General features: G+C 47.3%; 1 protein-coding gene across 12 annotated transcripts in view; it reads left to right on the top strand.

Annotated features, from left to right (window-relative positions):
• ERI3 (ERI1 exoribonuclease family member 3) overlaps positions 1–18,907 on the top strand; it is a 128,418-nt gene that overhangs the window by 31,308 nt on the left and 78,203 nt on the right. For all 12 annotated transcript variants that reach the window (XM_045477079.1, XM_045477073.1, XM_045477075.1 and 9 more), the window contains 3 exons: positions 1,518–1,634; positions 8,182–8,241; positions 12,504–12,595. In XM_045477079.1, coding sequence (XP_045333035.1) covers positions 1,560–1,634; positions 8,182–8,241; positions 12,504–12,595 — 227 coding nt within the window. In that variant the 5' untranslated portion in view covers positions 1,518–1,559. The remainder of the gene's footprint in view (positions 1–1,517; positions 1,635–8,181; positions 8,242–12,503; positions 12,596–18,907) is intronic.

Here is an 18,907-nt window from a genome sequence, read left to right as displayed (position 1 = left end):
GATCAGCGCGGGGAGACCAGGCAAGCAGAACCTTTGAATTTCTCTGTTATGAAATCTGACTGCCTTGATTTGGTCTCCAGTCCTGCTTTTTTGTGTTGGATAAAAATAGATGCTTTAAAAACAAGCGTGGTGGTATTAAGTGTGTTTGAGGAAGAGGCTACCTGGCTGCCCTGGGATATCAAGGAGATCGGCCATTTCTTCCATCTTCCATCTCGTCCTTGTCCTGCATGCAGTCAGGTGTCCACAGCTTCTGTGCTGATCCTCCAGGCTGTCCCCGGAGAGAACCAGTTTGCCTTGATTTTAGTGATATGAGAAAGGTCCCCTCCAAAACTGGGGACCTGGGGTAGGGATGCTGCTGGAGCTGACTGCTGGGGCCACGGAGGGGGCAAAGCTCCCCTTCTCTCTCTGCAGTGGAGGTCTTTCCAACATGCTAATTTTACTCGGAGGATTTTGCTTTTTATTTATTTTTTTTATTATTTCCTATTTGTCTCTTCCAGATGTTTTCAGGGCAGTTTTTTTGTGTTGTAAACTAATTCCATTCATGTTTTAAAAATTTATGAAAGCGCTAATAAAAATGTCAAAGTGGTAAAAATGTTAGCTTTTCCTCTGCTTTGATTAAATTTTGCAAACTGTTTTTGAATATTAAAAAGCAATAATTTTTTTTATTCTCTCTCCTCGCTTTCCCTCTTCTCTCTGGTGCGTGTGTGCTCTCCTGCCCTCTCCCCCCTCTGGTGCATTCCTCCCTTCCCAGGAGCGATGTATGAGGCGTGCTGCACAGCCAGCGTTCTGCAAGCCTGTTTGCACACCAGGACCTTGGTGCTGTGCATCTCTATTAAATAACGGAGACAAATTAATCTTAGAGACACCAAACAAATTGTCACTCCTCCTCCTTCTCTTCCATTACGTTCCAGTGGACTGGGAAGGGCTGGCTAAGTGATTGGGGGGAGCAGGCTGGGGGAGGGTGTACTGCCTGAAAGAAAGGTGGGAGGCACTAGCTCCTATTACTCTTACTCAGTTTTCTTCTTCTCTTTAGTATCCCCTTTGGCTTTATTTATTATTTATCTTTTCTTTTTTTTTTTTTAATGAATGAAGAAACTCATCGGTTCTGCTTAAATTTAAATGTAGAGGGCTGTGATTGGTCTTGTGGCTGGAGATCCAGGCCCATCCAGGGCAGAGGCCTGGGCAAGGGGGAGGAGTGGGGCTACTTTCATGGGCTCCAGTGAACAGGCCTCTGGCAGAGAACCAGTGGGGGAAACTGGGGCAGCTTATACTACTGTCTTCTTTCCCCTTTCCAGAGACAGTAGGGATGGGGCATGTGTCTAGTCCTGGCCACCTGTGAGGGTGTTAACAGTGGGAAGGTTAGAATAAGAGCTGAGCTGGCACCATTACACTCAGTCTTGGGTCTGGCCTGGCAGGAGCTAATGAGTCCAAAACATTCCCTCCTTCTTGACTCTGAGTTATGAAATGGTTGGTTAAAAAAACGTATTCTTTTTTTTTCTGTATCTTTACCATTCCAGGAAATTATCGAGTTCCCCATCCTGAAGCTAAATGGTCGAACCATGGAGATTGAGTCTACCTTTCACATGTATGTCCAGCCCGTAGTCCATCCACAGCTTACTCCCTTCTGTACAGAGGTAAGGGCCCTGGAGCTGGGCAGCAGGGGCTGCTGGGGCGGGAGCTTATGGGTCACTGGTGCTCTGTACATGCCGCTTAGGGACAGCTTAAGTTTTATCAGTGGCTAAGGCGGGTGCATATTGGATTCAGCAGTTTTTATAAAGTCTGCCACTCCACTTGCACAACTGTGGTCACTGGGGACCCAAGGAGGGCACAATCTATCCCAGCTTCCCTAATATTTTCTCTTCCTTATCATCCCTACTCCTCCTGGTGTTGAGGCATTTGGAGTGGTATGCCACTCTAGGGTGGTGCTTTTGGGATTCAACTTTTTTTTTTTTTTTTTTTTTAATTATTTTAGTGTTTCTTTTATTTTTGAGAGAGAGAGAGAGAGCAAGCAAAGAGGGGCAGAGAGAGAGGGAGACACAGTATCCAAAGCAGGCTCCAGGCTCTGAGCTGTTAGCACAGAGCCCAACACGGGGCTCAAACTCACGAACTATGAGATCATGTCCTGAGCCAAAGTGGGTGCTTAACTGACTGAGCCACGCAGGCGCTCCTTGGGATTCAGCTTCTTTTCAGTTCCATTTCCGTTGGGGCTGCTTGACAAGATGTGACGATTTCAGCTTCTTGGAGGGAGAGGTTGTATTCAGGCTGTCTTAGCTTTCTGGTGATGCTTTTCTGTCCTTGAGCAAAGTAGTCCTGTGTGAAGTGTTGGTTTAGTGGGAAGCAAAACTGTATCATCAAGGAAAGAGAAGGGCAGTCCAAGTGGGGTATGAGGACAGCCTGGACAAGGCTGAAATATTCTTATCCTTATCCTTACCCTGTGCTGGTGTTATACTCCATCACCTTGCCAGCAGGTTAGTATTTGCCCCATTTTACAGATTGTGAAACTGGGACTAACTGAGATCTTGATGCTTGATGCAGCTCAGAAGAGCTGCTAGGAGCAGAGAGGAGGTACCCCTGAAGGATTCTCATTCTCCGGCCTGTATAGAGAAGCCTTCTGTGGCTGCTTTCCTCTGTGATGGGTTGTGTTATAAACTCTGTGGTAGCCACAGGCTGTGGTGGAATCATGGGCCAAGTATGTATGACAGCAGAAGGTAACGGGAAAACATGAGTGTTCCTGGAATCTTTTTAAGAAATTTGGGGGCTGGGGTATATTCGAGACTTTGTGCCTTCTTTTAGAGATCTACTTGCTAAGTATGAGTGAAACATGAGGAAAGGAGTTCTTAAGTGATCCCAAAACAATCGTCTTGGTGTGGAGAATGCTGGGAAAGGGCCTGCCTGCCACGGGTTGGAAGGCCGCATGGGCTCTGAGGCTGACTCAGCCCAGATACAAAGTCTGAGGGTCGCTCCTGGGCTTGATGCCAGTGTTTGCCGCCCAACCCAGGTGGGCCTTTTGGTGCAGGTATCCATCTGCCAAGGTGTCTAGTCTCTCATGCCTTTTGTTGTTTCCAGTAATGATGTTGAGATTCTTACTCCCTCTGGGATCTACATACCCACCCCCGCAACCCTTGCCCCTGGGAATTACCTGTACCACCAGGGGGCGCTAATCTGTTCTTTTTGCCCCTTTTGGAAAAAATCAAATTTTAATGATGGCAAAAATCCCATTCCATATGGGAAGGGAAGACTTTCCTAAAACAAGCCAGTTACCTGAGCCTCCACTAGCCTGAAAGTGCAGTGTCCTCTTGTCCTTCCTCGTCTTCCTTGTCTTCCTCGTCTCTGTGTGCAGATTGCCCCTTGGGGGCTTCAGCTGCAGCTAGGCTGCCTGGTGCAGTGGGGCAGGCCCAAATTTGAGAAAGGTTGCTGGCTGTTTAGGGATGGAACAGCACTGCGGAAGCTCATCTCTGGGCAGGAGTGGATGCTTGAGAGTAATGGGAAAAGGGATCTTTTGGAATCAGGACTGCTACTGCTTCTTTGGGGAGGTATGGGAGGAGGGATTGTGAGACTGTGATGGGGGATATTTTTCTTTTTTCTAGAAAGTTTCACCCCAAGACACAAATACGTAATTTGGAGGGCAGGAAGCATGGTGGGTTGGGACCGTTGTTCTGAAGCCTTATCTGAAAGTGAAGATATGGCTGTGCTGTGGCAACAAGTGTGCCATTTCACCTCAGGCCTCCAGAGCCCCCAATTCTCCCTGACCTGGTCCCTGCCTTTTTGTCCAGCCTCACATCTCCCTGCTTCACACCCCCTCACTTCCCTCACCCAAGGTTACCCCCTCACAGTGTGCCTCTGCACATGATACTCCTCCTGCCTGTATGCTGCTCCCACTCTCCACCCACCCCCCTTCTTGTCCTCTAGGACTTTGCTCAGGGTCACCTTCTCTGGGGAGCCTCCCCTGAGCCCCTGGCTGATCCCACTACACAAAGCGCTGATGAGATGCATTAAACTGTATATACTTATCTGTCTCCCCACTAGATTGTGAGTTCCTTGAGGGCAAGAACCAGATCTGATCCATCTCCGTCCCATCATTAGGGCCTGGTGCCAAGTAAACACTTGACACATGTTCCTTAAATGAATGAATATTATTAAAGAGCTATTCAGCCACACCTTTCTCCCTGCCACCCCTGACCCCAAGTAACTGTACTGCTGACTCTCTTTTGAGTAAGTGAAGTCTTCTTTGGAAAACCTCAGATCATCCAAATGTTGCTCTGTCTCCATACCAGATGGAGTTGTAATGTAGAGAGAGGCATGGACAAAGGATGGGAGCCATCATTGTGGGGCCTAATCCAGCATGGCAGTAGCTGCCTTTGGGGTAGAGATAGAGATCATCATAATCAGAGGGAATTTTTTCCTTAGTAAGTGTGAGGAACAACTCAAAACCTGTGGATTGTGCCTCAGCAGTTCCTCTAGTAGGATTTTCTCTTGTGCACAAGAAGTTCTTAAGAACCCTGGTCTGTGTGCATGTGTGTGTGCATGCATGCATGCCTGTGACACGTGAGTACACATATGAGCACATGCTTGTGTGGGGGGAGAGACAAGCTCGGCAGGAAGAGGCATTCTGCCTTGAGTGGGTCTGTAGCCCACATATAGACACTCTTACTGCTCTGTGTAATGGACATGTTATTAGCCTGCTTGAGATTCTTTCTTAGTACCCGTTGATAGTCTGCCTGGAGACTTATTTCTGATAGAGACAGGATGAGACATGTTTCATTCCTTCCCAAGCCCTTTCCCTACCACCTCTAAAATCTGCTCCAGCTCATCAGATCTCTGCCTCTAGCAGCTGGGCTGCTGCACAGTCCCTGACCATGTGTAGTCTTTTTTGTTGTTGTTGTCATTGTCTTGAAAAAAAAAAAAAAAAAAAACTAGAAAAAATACCCATTTTGCTAAATGCCAGTAAAGGGCTTTGTCTTGCACCTGTACTTATAAAGGCTGAGATTTATTGGTCTCTTTGTCTGAGGAGAAAGAGTGGGTCTGATTATCAGATTGCACACCAGAGACAAGTGCTTATGTAATCAACAAACTGTCTTGGTGTCAGAATACGATTGTGTTGGAGATAAACTGTGAAAGGAGAAAGGCTGGATGCTGACATTCTATTGGCACTGAGTGGCCTGGGCTGCTTCCTGTAGTTGCCAGTGTTTATGATGAAGCCAGCTTGTTCCTGGACAAAGCCCTTGTGTGGGTAGAGGATCTCAGTAACCAGTCATGTTATCAGTCAGGGTCAAAAGCCCTCGCCTTGTGGTTTCCGAGTCTGGAGAAGCGGGAGTTAATCTGTAATCCCTCGGTGAAAGGAGCCACAGAGCACACATTAATTCTTCCTCTCACCTCTCCAGCTTTAAGTGGTTAAGGTCTCTGAGCTCTGTTTAGCCTGTGAGCCCTGGTTCTCAGCTTAATAATACTTGGCTTTGCTCTAGTACCTTTCATTGTGAGGATGTGAAAGCTTTTTACAAATATATATTAACCCAAGTGAGATTGGGTTTAAACTGCAGTAGGAAGGATTTAAGTTATGCCTAAGGTAGAACTTTCCAATATTTATTTTTATTAAATTGGCTCTTTCCCTCATGGCTTCTCTTGTAGGTCTTAGAGATGTCTTATAGGTTGTCAGGTGCATGGACTAATGTTCCTAATTCCACAGTCTCTTCATCTAGTGCCTTGGTAGAGCTAATAAGATGTAGTCCATCCTTGGAAGCATTAATACAGAGGAGTGAGGCCTCCTCCTGGAAGGATGCCTCTAGCTGTACCAATAGCTCAAGCCTCTGTGTCTCTGGGGGTGAGTTCATGCCCTTTAGGAATTCAGCTGTAAGCCATGTCTTGCTGAACCACAAGTGCTCTAGAAACACGTAGAGAGGGAGCTGAGCTCACTAGGCCCCCCTCAGGCTGATGATTCTAGGACTACTGACCACTGGATAGGAGTGTGAGAAAGCCCCAGGACCCTGGAGCCCTACCCACTACCACCAGGGTTGAAGAGGCGGGCCTAGCCTATAGAAGGAGATCCTGGAGAGCAGTGCCCTGGTTTTCCTTTATAGTATAGTGATTTTCTCTCTCCGCATTAATGATTTTCCTGGGCCCAGAGCAGGTGCTTGTAGAGTACATAGATGCTGACCTAAGTCCCATTTTCCAAGGAGGGAGGGCTTTTGGCAAGGGTACCCATTGGTTTCTTCTGTGAGTCCTTCTGGAAGCCCTTCAGTATTCACCTCATCTGAGTGACCCTTGGTAGGAGTCAGAAGTCGTAGACCTAACCTTGTCCCAGAAGACTCAGACTAGACACGAGACTGGCACACAGACCCCAGAGCTTTCCAAGAAGTAAGAGTGGCTGTAGGTTTTCCAGGATAGTCCTGACCCTAAGTCCCAGCTCCAAGCTTGAGGACGTGACTTGGCTCTGGAAGAACCAAGCAGGAGAGAAGCTGGACCAGAAAGAAGAGCAGTGGATGCATGGGTGCTAGTCAGTCATCTGGATGTTGGACCTGGAGTTGGCAACAGGCCTACTCTGGGCTCTGGCCCCTGTGTGCCTGAGGCAAAACACAGGGCAACTGCCTGCTGAATGTGTGGCTCTGGGTGCTGGCTGGACTGGGAAGAGGAGGGGCTGCCAAGAAGAACACAGATTCCATGAGGGCAGGGTTTTCATGTTTTTCCTCATCCAACAGCTGGATTCCTAGTTCTTAGAATGGAGTCTGGCACATTGTAGGCTGTCCATGAATAGCTGTTGACTAAATAAATGGAGGAGTCTTGGCACTCTAAGATGAAAGCTGCTGACCCAGAGCTCTTCCTCACCCTAACCCTCCACTCCCACCCCTCAGCAGACCAACTCTTCTTCTCTTTGGCTCAGGCCCTCCCTCTGCTGGGCAGTTCTTTGGTCTCCCAAGCAAGGAAAGGGTGTGGAGGTGCCAGCCGGGTGGGCATGCTGTGGGTTAAAGCCTTGCGAAACAACAGTGTAGTTAATCTTTCTAATTTATTTTCCTTTTAGACCATGGGAAGTCTGTAGGCAGCAGCTGTTACCCAATTAAAATACAGATTAATATAAAAACAGTTTCTGGAATATAAAATAGAGTGGCTGTGTCCTTACACTTCCTTAAAATACCACCTAATAATGACTTGATGAACTACAGAAACCCACCTAGAGGAACTCAGCGTTCTTAAAATGAAAATTTCTTCCCTAAAAGGTGTGTATTACCATTCCATGTAAGTCGCTACGAGAAAATAACCTTCCCTCTTAGAGCCAGCGGTTCCTGTGATTTGGGTATTTGATATTCATTAAATGTAATTATAGTTTAATTGGAGTTTAATCCCCCCCCCAACACTTACAAAAAAAAAAAAAAAAAGAAGTTCCCAAGCAAGCCTGAGATGCTGCTCTCTGTGGAAGTAGCCAGGGGCACATTGGGCATGGTGATTTCCTGCTGGATCCAAGTCTATGGATAGGGGCCTCCTGCCTCAGATCCCTGAGGCAGTCTGTCCTAGTCTGTGTCCGAGGGATATTTTCACTTCCAAACAATGCAAAGCAACAAGCTTGTTTGAAGCTAGGCCTGACCTGGGTGTAGCATAGGCCCGTGAGTCAGAAATTCTCTAGAGCAGATTCATACATTAGGCCTTTTCATCTGCATTAAGTTAAAGGTGTCTATTTCTTACTTGCCTACTTGGTGTTGAGGGCCCAGGTATTTAGGGTGAAGGGTAGATGCCTGTGGGGCTCCCCTGGCTCTTCACTGATGTTACAGGGGGAAATGCTGGACATCAGAACCCAAGTATGGCTGTCCTGTGCAAGTATTCTCCAAGTTCTCTGGGAACTTCTGTGAAGCTTGGAGGTGAATTGACTTTAGATTGTAATTTGTAGGGAGTTATTGAGCCTATTGAATACAAAAGATACATAAAATCAGGTTTTTTTCAAAGTAAAGCTGAAATAGGTATGAAACACACCCTGTGGTCAGTATGTAGGTGTGTATCCCCCTCTCAGGGCAGGGGGAATTCACCTTGTATCCTGGGACTTTATTCCCAAGGCTTCTGTCAGATTCTGAGCCCAAAGCAGTGCACACCAGAATCTTTTACAGTAGAAGGAGAAAAACAGAAAGAAAAGGATCCAGTCCAGTTTTGAAACCCTGTGCCCTCCGGTTCCACCTATTGGCTATTTCTCTTTCCTTTCAGCTCACCGGGATTATTCAAGCTATGGTGGATGGTCAGCCAAGCCTGCAGCAAGTACTGGAGGTAGGTTGAATGACCTTTAATTCCTGACCTCTGACCCTTTCCTGCTGCCTTTCTCTCCCTCCCCTCCTGAGAATGTAGCCGTGTAATTTGACTATGATTATGGCTTGATTAGAATAACATTTGCTGTCACATCAGTGACATGCTGTTGAGAGTATTGAACCATTGATCTGTCATCTCCAGCTGTTCCCATCAGGGTTACTGGCAAGATGTCCGAGTGCTGCCCTGAGATCCTCACAGGGCTCCCCACCCCCTCCTGGTCCCTGGCCCTCTGCTGGGCGGCATTGGCAGCCTGTGCTGGGCGGGTCAGGGAGTAGGGGGGGCTGAGCTGTGGCACTGCAGGACTAGCCCTGGGGACTGGAGGTGTTTTTGTTTAGCTTTAGTGTGGGCTTCCTGTGGCATGTGAGCACTTCATTAACTCACCCAGAACTCCCCATCGATGGCTTTTGTTTGCTGTCAGCTCCTCCAGGAGGTACGGCTGGGCCCGCCTGCCCCACTGCAGCTTGCCGCTGGATGCGTTGTGCCTGTCAGGGGTGCAGAAGCTGCACTGGGTAATGATTCCTAATCAGAATAATTACAACAATTGCCTATGTGAGGGAAATCAAATTAAAGGCTTTAGAACCCTTGGCAGAGACCACACTTCTAGGATGTTCTCCTCGGGGAGCTGGAAAAGGTTAAGATGCTGCTTCTTGTGCTCCAGCCTGAGGGAATAAAGAAGGGCTATGCTTGGCCTCAGCTAGTCTCCCACCCCTTCTGGCCTGGGGGTTTTCACCAAGGGAGAAGGTCCCCCTCCCCCTCCCTCCTCTCTAGAGGGAGGGGAGAAGAGAAAAAGCCTGTGGATCTCATTTGGTGCTTTATTTATCTTTAAGACCAATAAACCCAAAGCTTAGCCCCTATCAAAGCACAAGAGAAAGCAGAGTGTTGGGGGGATAGTAGGGCACATCTGCATTGGAGGTAGGCAGCCTAGAGGAAGTTGGATGGTGGCAGGGAGAGAGAGGAAGATCTCTTTATTTAGCCAAGAGATTCTGCCCCATGGGAAAGAGAAATGCAGACTGAATTTCCTGGGGCTCCTCAGGATGGAGTCAGATTTAGGCTCACCTAGTGGCAGGTGTGCTCTCTGTTCCTGGGAGTGTATAAGCCTAGGCTCTGTGACTGGTCAAGCTCTGGGTAGGGTCAGCATTAGAGTACCTGCAATAGATTGGGAGAAGATAAGATGAGCTCTGAGGTGTCCCCCAGCCCCACTGACCCTCTTTTTTTCAGGAGAGATTAACTCCTATGATTGAGGGGGCCCCTTAGCATGGATTGCACCCTGTAATACCGGATTCAAGGAGAAAAAGGGGACCCATCCTTTCCTATGTCCCAGCCAGGGCCTAGCATGTGACGGAGGCCAGAGAGCAGGCAGCTTTTTTTCTTGGAATGTCTCTGGCCAGGATCCTAAAAGGAAGATGCCTGCTGTAGGCCAGCACCAAACTAGGGCTGTTGAAATTACAGGATTTTTTTTCTTCAGTGGTGCTGGTTGCCAGGGACCTGTGGTCTTCAGGAGGCTTCCTCCTGCTAACCCCAGGCCAGCCTGGAGCAGGGTGCTCAGAGGATTCTGAGTCTCACCCAGGAAGCTACTTCAGCACACTGTGTGGGTAAAGAGGGAAGATTCCTGGCATCAGCCTGAGTAGGGAGTCTCTGGCAAGGAGACTAGAATAGGCTCTGCTTTGTCCCATTAGCCCTGAGTTGATCATACAGCTAAAAAGCTAACTTCTTGTCCTAACCAAGTCTCTGAGCAGGTGGCCAGCTAGATGTTTGCCTGACTAATTTGGTCCAAGTAGGACTCAAGCTAGACCTTCTGTAGCTGGGAGGGCTAGCCCAGCTGATTGGGGGTTTTCTCAGTGGTTCCTCTAGCTCTTTATCCGTTCAAGCATAGGGGGAAGGAAAAGGGCAGACTTTATTCCAAATGTAGTATCTCTTCCCTGGACAGGCTCACAGTGGAATGTTTTCACTAAATATCTATCACATGAGTGAATGGCCTACGTCCTAAGCTTCTGAAGGACCCCCTGTGAGTATTAAGTGCTTCTCATGGGGAAGGCTTGGTCTTGCTGAGCATTGGCTCCTGACAGTCCTGTCTTGCTCTTATCTAAGAGCACTGTGCAGGAGTTGGGGCATTGGAGAGCCCCCCTGGAAGATGGGGCACTTCCCTTGGGGCTTTAAGGCCAGTGAGCTGAAGCAAGGTTAGCTGACATAGGGAGCTCCAGGTTTGCCTTACCTCTTCTGTAAAGTCTTGGGAAAGGGTATACAAGTGTGCATGTTCATCTGTGCAAGTGGGCCATAGTGGCTGGGGAGACAAGCCATTCAGCAGTGGAAGGTCCAGAATGTAGCTTGCTGCAGAGACTCTTGGCCCGAGAGGGATTCTCTGGTGTACAGACTGTGAAGAGGGTCAGCACAGTCTGGCTCAGGGAGCAGCTCTGACCTCCTGGGAGTGGGACTGCTCTAGCCGTGGAACCACATAGGATCCTTGGCCCTACTCAAAGACTGTGTCAGTGTGGACCAGGCCTCCAGGATCTCTGAGATGTCTGGGGAGCCAGCCTATACCTGCTAGAAGTCATCTTACTTCAAGATTTCCATGGACTCTCCATTACTTGCTGGAGTCTTCACAGTCTGGCTTAACCTAGCCCCCAGCCTCATTTCCTGTCCCTTCTTTCTACACACTGTAGACATTGGTCACACTATTCCCTACTTATATTTCAGTAAATCAGTAGGTGTCTTGTGAGAAGGTACTGCAGTAGATTAGGGATTAAGACTGTGAATAAGACAAATAAGAGTCCCTGCCTTCATGGTGCTTATAGTCTGGTGGGGAGGGCAGACATTAAGCACATAATTGCTTCTCAAATACAAAATGACTGTGCGTGTGCCTTTGCCTCTGCCTGTAGCATCTTTTCCTGTGTTCCATCCTGTCAAGCAAACCCAACCACAGAATCCCAAGTTCAGTTGTCTTCTTTGTGAAGCCTTCCTTTCTGACTCTTTACCCTGTAAAAGATAGAGCTAGCCACTTCGTCCTCTTGGTCCTATAGCATTCTGTTCACTTCTCCATGGTTGCATCTATTATGTTGTATTATGATGATCTGCCTTTCTTGCCTTCTCAGCCTACTGTCTATTTTGTGGTAGGCACTTAATACCTTATTACATTTAATTCTCAAAACAACCCTGTAAGGTTAGTCATCTGCCTCGTTTTATAGATGAAGGAAACTGAAGTTCAGAGAGATTAAATGACTTTTAAATGACTTCCCATCAGTGACACAGCCAGGATATGGAAGAGTCAGGGTTAGAACCCAGATGTGTCTGACTTTCAATCCTATGTTTCTAGCTTCTTTGCCTTTAAAAACTAATCCTTCTGCATGAGTGGAGCAATGGTGATCTGCTATACTCTCACCCCATGCCTGGGATCTTCCGAAAAATAGGCAATAATTCATGAATTCTTTATGATAATTATCTCATTATATACTGATTTTAATGTTTGTACTTGCAATGTGAGTGCAAATAATAAAACTGATCAAAGGGATGCAGGGAAAGAAATGCTTATAGCATGTTTAGGAACAGTTTTTATCTCTGTCTAGGAATTGAGCTCAGCCTTCAATAGAGTCCACCGAATTTGAATTTGAATCCTCAACCAGGAGAGGAGAAACATGAAGTCTGGGGCCAGTTTATGAGCTTTTAGTAACTAAATAGGCAGTGCAATCCCAGAGATCAAGAAGGGGTTCCAGCCCAGCAAGGGAGCTTTTTTTGCTAGACTCACAGTGAAGATTAACTTTACTTTCATTGGGGGGAATCACCAAATTCATAAATGTGGTTAATAAACGTTTGGTAGGAGGACGAAATGAGTGAGTGAATGAAGAAACCTGTGGATTGGAGTCCCTCTTTGAGGCCTCTTTCCAGCCTGTTCTCATGGCCCAGGGCAACCTGTGTCTGTGCTAGGCTCTGCTTTTGAGGACCAGCCTACTGGGATATGTCCTTATCCTGTCTGGGGCAGGCAGTGGGACAGTGGAGAGACTCCCTCCTCCCCCGACTCGGGCTTGTGGATCTTCCTGCAGGGATTGTCCTCCCTGTGCCCCCACAGCCCTGAGCCAAGGCTGAGAGCAGAGCCATGGCTGGATAAGATTACAGATTTTTCCTGCTCTGATTACAAGCAGCTTATCTGCGTTTCACTGTTGTGGCTCTTCACAGACTCAGGAAGAAAAAAAAGAGGGAAATCTCATCTGTTCTTGTTGTGTACTTTTCAGAGGGTCGATGAGTGGATGGCGAAGGAAGGCCTCTTAGATCCAAACGTCAAGTCAATTTTTGTCACCTGTGGAGACTGGGACTTGAAAGTCATGTGAGTACAAGAAGGACTACTTTGCTGTCAGGGCTTGGAATCTGTGGGGCCAGGTCTTCCTTTCACAGGCTTACACATCCAAGCCTACAGGCCTACAGGGCAGCTGAGTCAGGGAGTGTCTGGATCTTTGGGGCTGCCACGGTGGGAAGAGGGCTGGGAGCCTGCCTTCTGCCTCTGGAACAAGGAATAGTAGACAAGTCAAGGACCCTACTGGGATTGCTGTTGTCGGGGCCTTCTGGCCTTTGCCAGGTCCCACTGCTCAGGACAGCCCTTCCAGTTGTGGGGTTACTTATTGTCCTGGAAGGAAGGAAGGAAGGAAGAAAGAAAGGAAGGAAGGAAGGAAGGAAGGAAGGAAGGAAGGAAGGAAGGAAAGGAGAGGAAGGGGTTAAAAGAAGATTCTTTTTTTTTTTTTTTTTTTTGAGAGAGAGAGAGAGAGAGAGAGAGAGAATGAATCTTAAGCAGGCCTTAGGCCCAGCATGGAGCCCAAAGTGGGGCTCAATCTCACAACCATGAGATCATGACCTGAGCTGAAATCAAGAATTAGGTGCTTAACTGACTGAGCCATCAAGGTGCCCCAGATCCTTTTTTTTTTTTAAACCAAATATATAGCATTTACTACTCTTAGTGCTTTAGAAATAGTAACTCATTAATAAACGCTGGTACTCTTATTCCTGTTTTATGGATAAGAAAATTAAGGCACAGAGTGGTTAAGTAACTTACCCAAGAACACACAGAGCCAGGATTCAAACCCAGGCAACCTGACTCCAGGGTCCTTTCTCTTAGCCATTATGCCATCCTACCCTTTTATCTGGAATACAAAGCCCTGATGATTCAACTGAGGGCCCAGTGGTGGAATGAGAGAGGGCTGCTTATAGGGAGCTCCCCAAGTCCCCAGCCTCCTTGTCCCTCCTTTGTCCCCATTGCTTTTTCTCCTTTGTCTCTCGGTCCTGCCCTGGTTATAGAAGACAGAACTGGTTCCTTTGCCGGGTTGACACTTTTGCCTCTTGTCTATCCTTATGGATACCTGGCTTCAGACAGCCCCCAGGGAGCTAAAGCGGGGTGGAGGTGGTGGGGGCACTGTTTGCTGAGGATTGATAGAATCGATACCTCTGTGTTCTTTGTGACCGAAGGCAATAGCAAGCATTCTGGGTGTGTGTGTGTGTGTGTGTGTGTGTGTGTGTGTGTGTGTGTGTGCGTGTGCGCATGTGTGTGTACGCGTGTGCACACAAGCTTCGTGCATAGGGTGGGGTATTGGTGGGGGGTGGGGAATAGTGGCTCTGGAGTAACATTTCCTACCAAATTAGGTATTATCCTCTTACCAAGGTCCTTCTTTATGCCTTTTGGATGCTAGGTATTGAGGTGAAGTTATGCATTCAGGTGGATGTCAAGACTGCTACAGGACACCAACTCCCTAAGTGAGACAGGAAGAGGAACAAGCCCAGATCACATATACACCCACACACCTCATCTCCATATCCTTTAGGTCATGTACACACATTGACCGCATACGTCTAGGTGTGTGCACATGACTCCCAGAGCTCCAGAGGATCTTTGTGCTCCCAGATGACACTCGTGTGTCAGGGAAATTATGGAGGCTGGATCTGGAAGCAGATATGAATCAGGGGAGGGTTCCATGGAGAAGGTGAGGAGGAGGAAGGCTGTTGTTCTTATTTATGGCATCTTGGAAAGCTCTGAGCACTTGAAGCAGAGAAGGGATTTAGGTGGATTTCAGCAGCACAAGAGAAGCTATTTGGGGTGGCAAGGTTCAGGCTGATACCTAGCATCTGGGGCTCATGTAGCCTAGTCCAGAGGCCTAGTTTCTCCAGATAACCTCCCAGGACTCCCACTCTTCCAGTGGTTTTCAGTCTTTGGTGTGTTCATATCCCAGGCACCCACATTTCATTTCAGAATGTTCTGCGTTAACTGTGAATGGCACGTGCATACATGTGTGTATGAAAACTTCCCTGTGCATGCATGTAGGGACTATCTGGCCGGGCCTCCTAAGCTTGGAGTTGGTTTCTTCATAAGAAGAAGAGGGAATTTCAGAGGATGTTGTCTTCTTTGGCCCATTCTGGCCTGCAGCACCAGTTTAGCCCAGTGGGCCCAGAACAGATTTTGGTGTCTCAGGAGGCTGCTTTGAATCTTCACAAAAAATGATGTAATCAAGAAGAGGGATTGGGTCATTGAATCCAAACATACAGGAAAACAAACCAAATTTTAATGAGCATGTACCATATCTCATTCAGTCCTTCTAACTATCTTCCCTGGTAGAAGGTGGTATCTCCCTTTTATAGAGGCAAAACACAAAATAGTATTTACAACTGAGGCAAAAAATGGTAGAGATTCATAGCTACACAGAATTGAACTCTAAGGCCATGTTGCTTCTAAAAGAGATGGGTTGTGGAGACTTTGGTAGCTGGTTTGGGTTTGTATTGAAAAGGCCAGTGAAGCTCTGAAAAAGAATATGCAAGAGGGAAGCAGATGTCAGGTGGCAGGAGTTGGGGGGAGGAGAGCTTTGTGGCTGCCTTTTAGAAGCAGGACTCCGCATAACTGCTGGGAAGGCTCTTAATTAAATGTGTAACAAAATAAAAACAGCCAGAGAGGAAACCTAAGTAGTGCTGCGTGACAGTGCACAGCTTATCGGTGTTCCTGGAACCTCTCGTCAGATGGCTCTCGTCAGAGCCATCACCTTTTTATGCGCCTGGTAAAGGCTGCTGATGAGCCTGACAAGGGTGGTGTTAAATTGACACCCGCAACTTGTTAGTATGTGGCTTACTTCTTATTTTGACATCCATTTTCAGACTTAACTAAGTCTAAGGAATTCAGAAAATATTTTCATTTCCCACTCTAGTTTTCTGGAGCCATGGCTCCTTCTCATTGCTGCCCTTCCCCTCTCTCCCAACACCCACCCCCAACCAGCTTCACATCACTTTTGTTGGAAAGGGCCTGATTAGTGAGGCACTGAGAAATGGGAACTGAAGTGGCAGCGGAAATCCCACTGGAGAAAAGAAATCTGCTCCCGTCCCGACAGAATCATTTTGTGTCCATCTTTTGTCAAAGCCAGATGAGTTGATACTCTGTGGGCTTTGATGCTGTAGTCACAGATCCTGCTGAGGTGGGTTTTAATTTAGTGGGCATGGATTTAATTTTCCTTCTCAACTTGTTTAAGAAATGACACTTGTTATGGCTTCGACCCTTGGTCAGCTTGCCTCCCCTACCTGACCTACCTTTCCTTTGCCTTACCTCATGGTTCTTGAAGCTCCTCATGGGGTTTAGTGTTCTTTCACCAATTTTCTGTCTTCTCTGCCTACCCAGGCAGGGAATGCCTCTGTAGGTTCCAGCTTTGACATGGCAGCAGAGATCCTGCTGGAGAAAAGCAATCTGCTTTATCTGCCGTCTGAACTCCAAGCTTTCACATCCAGCTACTGATTCTGTTTCTCCACCTAGGTGCCCACAGTCCCCTTAAAGCTCAGGTGTCATCTTTCTCCCAACACCTAGTCCTCCAACTTGCTCTCAAGTTGTGACTGGAACCTCTACCTGGTATTTCTGTCAGAAACCCGAGACTCATCCTTGATTCCTTTTCTCTAGTCACAACCGATTAATTGCCAACTCTTGTTGATTCTTCTTGCCAGAGGTTTCTCAAAGTCATTGCCTTCTTTCCATCCCTGCTACCACTGCCCTAGTTCAGGTCACCATATTCTTTTTGGAATACAAAAGTGCTCTAGTCTTTCTGACCCCAGTTTTACTTCTTTTGTGCCATTCTCCTAATTGCAGCAAATTATGTCACACCTCCGCGCAGTACCTTCAAGGCTTCCTCTTGCCCTTACGGCAAAGTCACACAGTTTATTGAGGCCTCAAGGCTCTTGCTTACTTCTCTAACCTCATCTCCCTGACCCCAGTCAGATGCTCTAGCTAGCCAGTTCCTTAGGATCCATCTTTAAAAAAATTTTTTTAATGTTTATTTATTTTTAAGAGAGAGAGAGAGAGAGAGCGTGAGCAGGGGAGGGACAGAGAGAAAGGAAGACACAGAATCAAAAGCAGTCTCCACGCTCTGAACTGTCAGCACAGAGCCCAACACGGGGCTCAAACCCACGAACTGTGAGATCATGACCTGAGCCGAAGTTGGACGCTTAACCGACTGAGCCACGAGGCATCCCCCTTAGGATCCATCTTAACGACATTTTCTAGGTGCCTTCCTGTGTGTTTCTGGAATGTATTTACTTATACATGGAATTGTATAAATTCTACTTACCTGTATCTTTCACTAGATTGTGGGCACCATTATAACTTTGGACAATGTTTGACATGTAGTATTTCAATAAATATTTGTTGAATAAATGACAGCTAAGTAATGGAGTGGGCCTATGGAATCCGTACTTAGGAAGAATGACAGAGGATCAATGGAAGGTAGATTCAGGGAGAATGGAACAGAAGAAGAAATCTTGGGCCTTCCTGCAGTGTGAAGGGTTGAACTGTGCTGTTAATGCAAGTTGTTCCTGGATTTTCTCACTGCCAGTAGTGGGTGTTGGGTCCTCCCTCCATGGTGGGTACTGGGTAAGATGGCCCGTAGGCCTGGGCCATGGAGGAGTTTGGTCTTAGGAGCAGGGTGAAGGGCTTTCTCTGAGAGATTTGTGCCTTCCAAGACTGAGGGCTGGGATTGCTCTGGAAGTTTTATATTAGATAATAAAGATAGTCAGCATTTATTGAGCACTTATTATATACCAGGAGTTCTGCTCTGCTATTTACACAATCTCATTTAATTCTACCACAATCTTAAGGAATAAATTCTTTTTATAACCCTTTTTTTTTTCCCTTAAATAAATGATGAGGAAACTGCAGCCCAGAGAGGTAAGTTATTTGTCAAGGCCTCATACAAGTTTGTGGCAGGGATTTGAACCTAGGCATTCTGACTCTAGAAACCATGTGTTTAACCACTATGCCATCTGACCGTCTGCTTTTGTCTTTCATGGCCCATGGCTTTGTGATATGGTGGGAATGCCTTTCTTTCCTTTGTTTGCACTGAGTGGCAGATGTTCTCTGACACCCTAGGCTGCTGGTACCTGATCTGGTGTTGGTGGAGGTCTGCACTGTTATGTTTGTTTTGCTATGCGGGCGTAGTTGGCCAGGAGGTGTGGTGAAGGATGATTTGGGGCTGAGAGCCTCCTTGATGAGTTACAAATGAATGAGTCCTCAGATCTGTTTTAAGGAAACCACTGCCAGTGTCATTTTGGATTCTCTATCCTATAGTATGTTTGGAAGCACGTGGGGGAATCTCATCATGTCACTAAGCTTATGAAAGCCTTGCCCTTGCCCATGGGTGTGCCAGTTGGTGTCAGCTCTGAGCTGCATCACCTTTGATTAGCAGCCTGCTGGGGGAAGGGGCTTGACTAAGAACTCCCTGGCAGTCCTGACTTGTCTCATTTCCCGATACTTTTATCTGTCACTGCAAGTGCTTGGGCTCCCCTCCTGAACTAATTAAGTTTGCATGTGTTTAGACACATTGCCAAATAGGGCTTAGCAAAGCGGAACTGAGCTACATCTCTTTCTGAGTAGGGAAGGAAGGGTAAATGAATGCTCTTCCACAAGGGCCAGGGAGAAGCGTGGATGACATGGAGTGGGTGTGTGTACACATGATAGGCATTCTGCCCTGGCCCTCTTAGGGACACAGGAAGCCTGCAGAGCAGCCTTCTGATTGGCTGGCAGGGGTAGGTGAAGGCCGACTCTCCAGCTCTCTTAGTGAATTGGGCATTCTAAGAGGGTTGAGGATGGATAGAAGATAGACTCTGATGTATGATTCTTATCCCAAGCACAAGCAAAACTGAATGTCTAATTCACTGGGGTCTACAGAGGGAGTTTGTAGGGCTGTGTGCTATTTGCTACCAGCCTGATCCTACCTAGCCCCCAGGCCTAAAATCACCTGTGTGGCTAGCAGGGTGCCAGAGCAGCTTTCTTTCTAAGACAACTTTTTGCCCAAAGACCCCAGTTTCCCCTGTTCAGTCTTGTGATCCCTATGAGATGGCCTCAAGGGGAGGTGGAGGGAAGAAGTAGCATTACACAGAATCTCCCCACCGTAGAGGTAGGGGTTCAGTCTAATGACTCAGTATAGTGAGGTGATAGCTGACAGGGTGTTTTCATGTCAGACTAATGCCTGCCTTTTCCCTAGCGCCGGGTAGTCTGTGGTCTGAGATGCTCTGTGGCAGAATGTACTTGGGTGCTGTCCTCTCCAGACAGCAGATATGGGGGCATTACTATGGTATGGACTCCTTCTCTGAGGTAGGGAGGGAGGGTATTTCCCAAAGAAAGTAGTGACGA

The sequence above is a fragment of the Leopardus geoffroyi genome, chromosome C1, assembly GCF_018350155.1.
Source record: "Leopardus geoffroyi isolate Oge1 chromosome C1, O.geoffroyi_Oge1_pat1.0, whole genome shotgun sequence".
NCBI lineage: Eukaryota > Metazoa > Chordata > Mammalia > Carnivora > Felidae > Leopardus > Leopardus geoffroyi.
The sequence above is the reverse complement of the archived record's forward strand: the minus strand, read 5'-3'. Positions and strand labels throughout refer to the sequence as shown.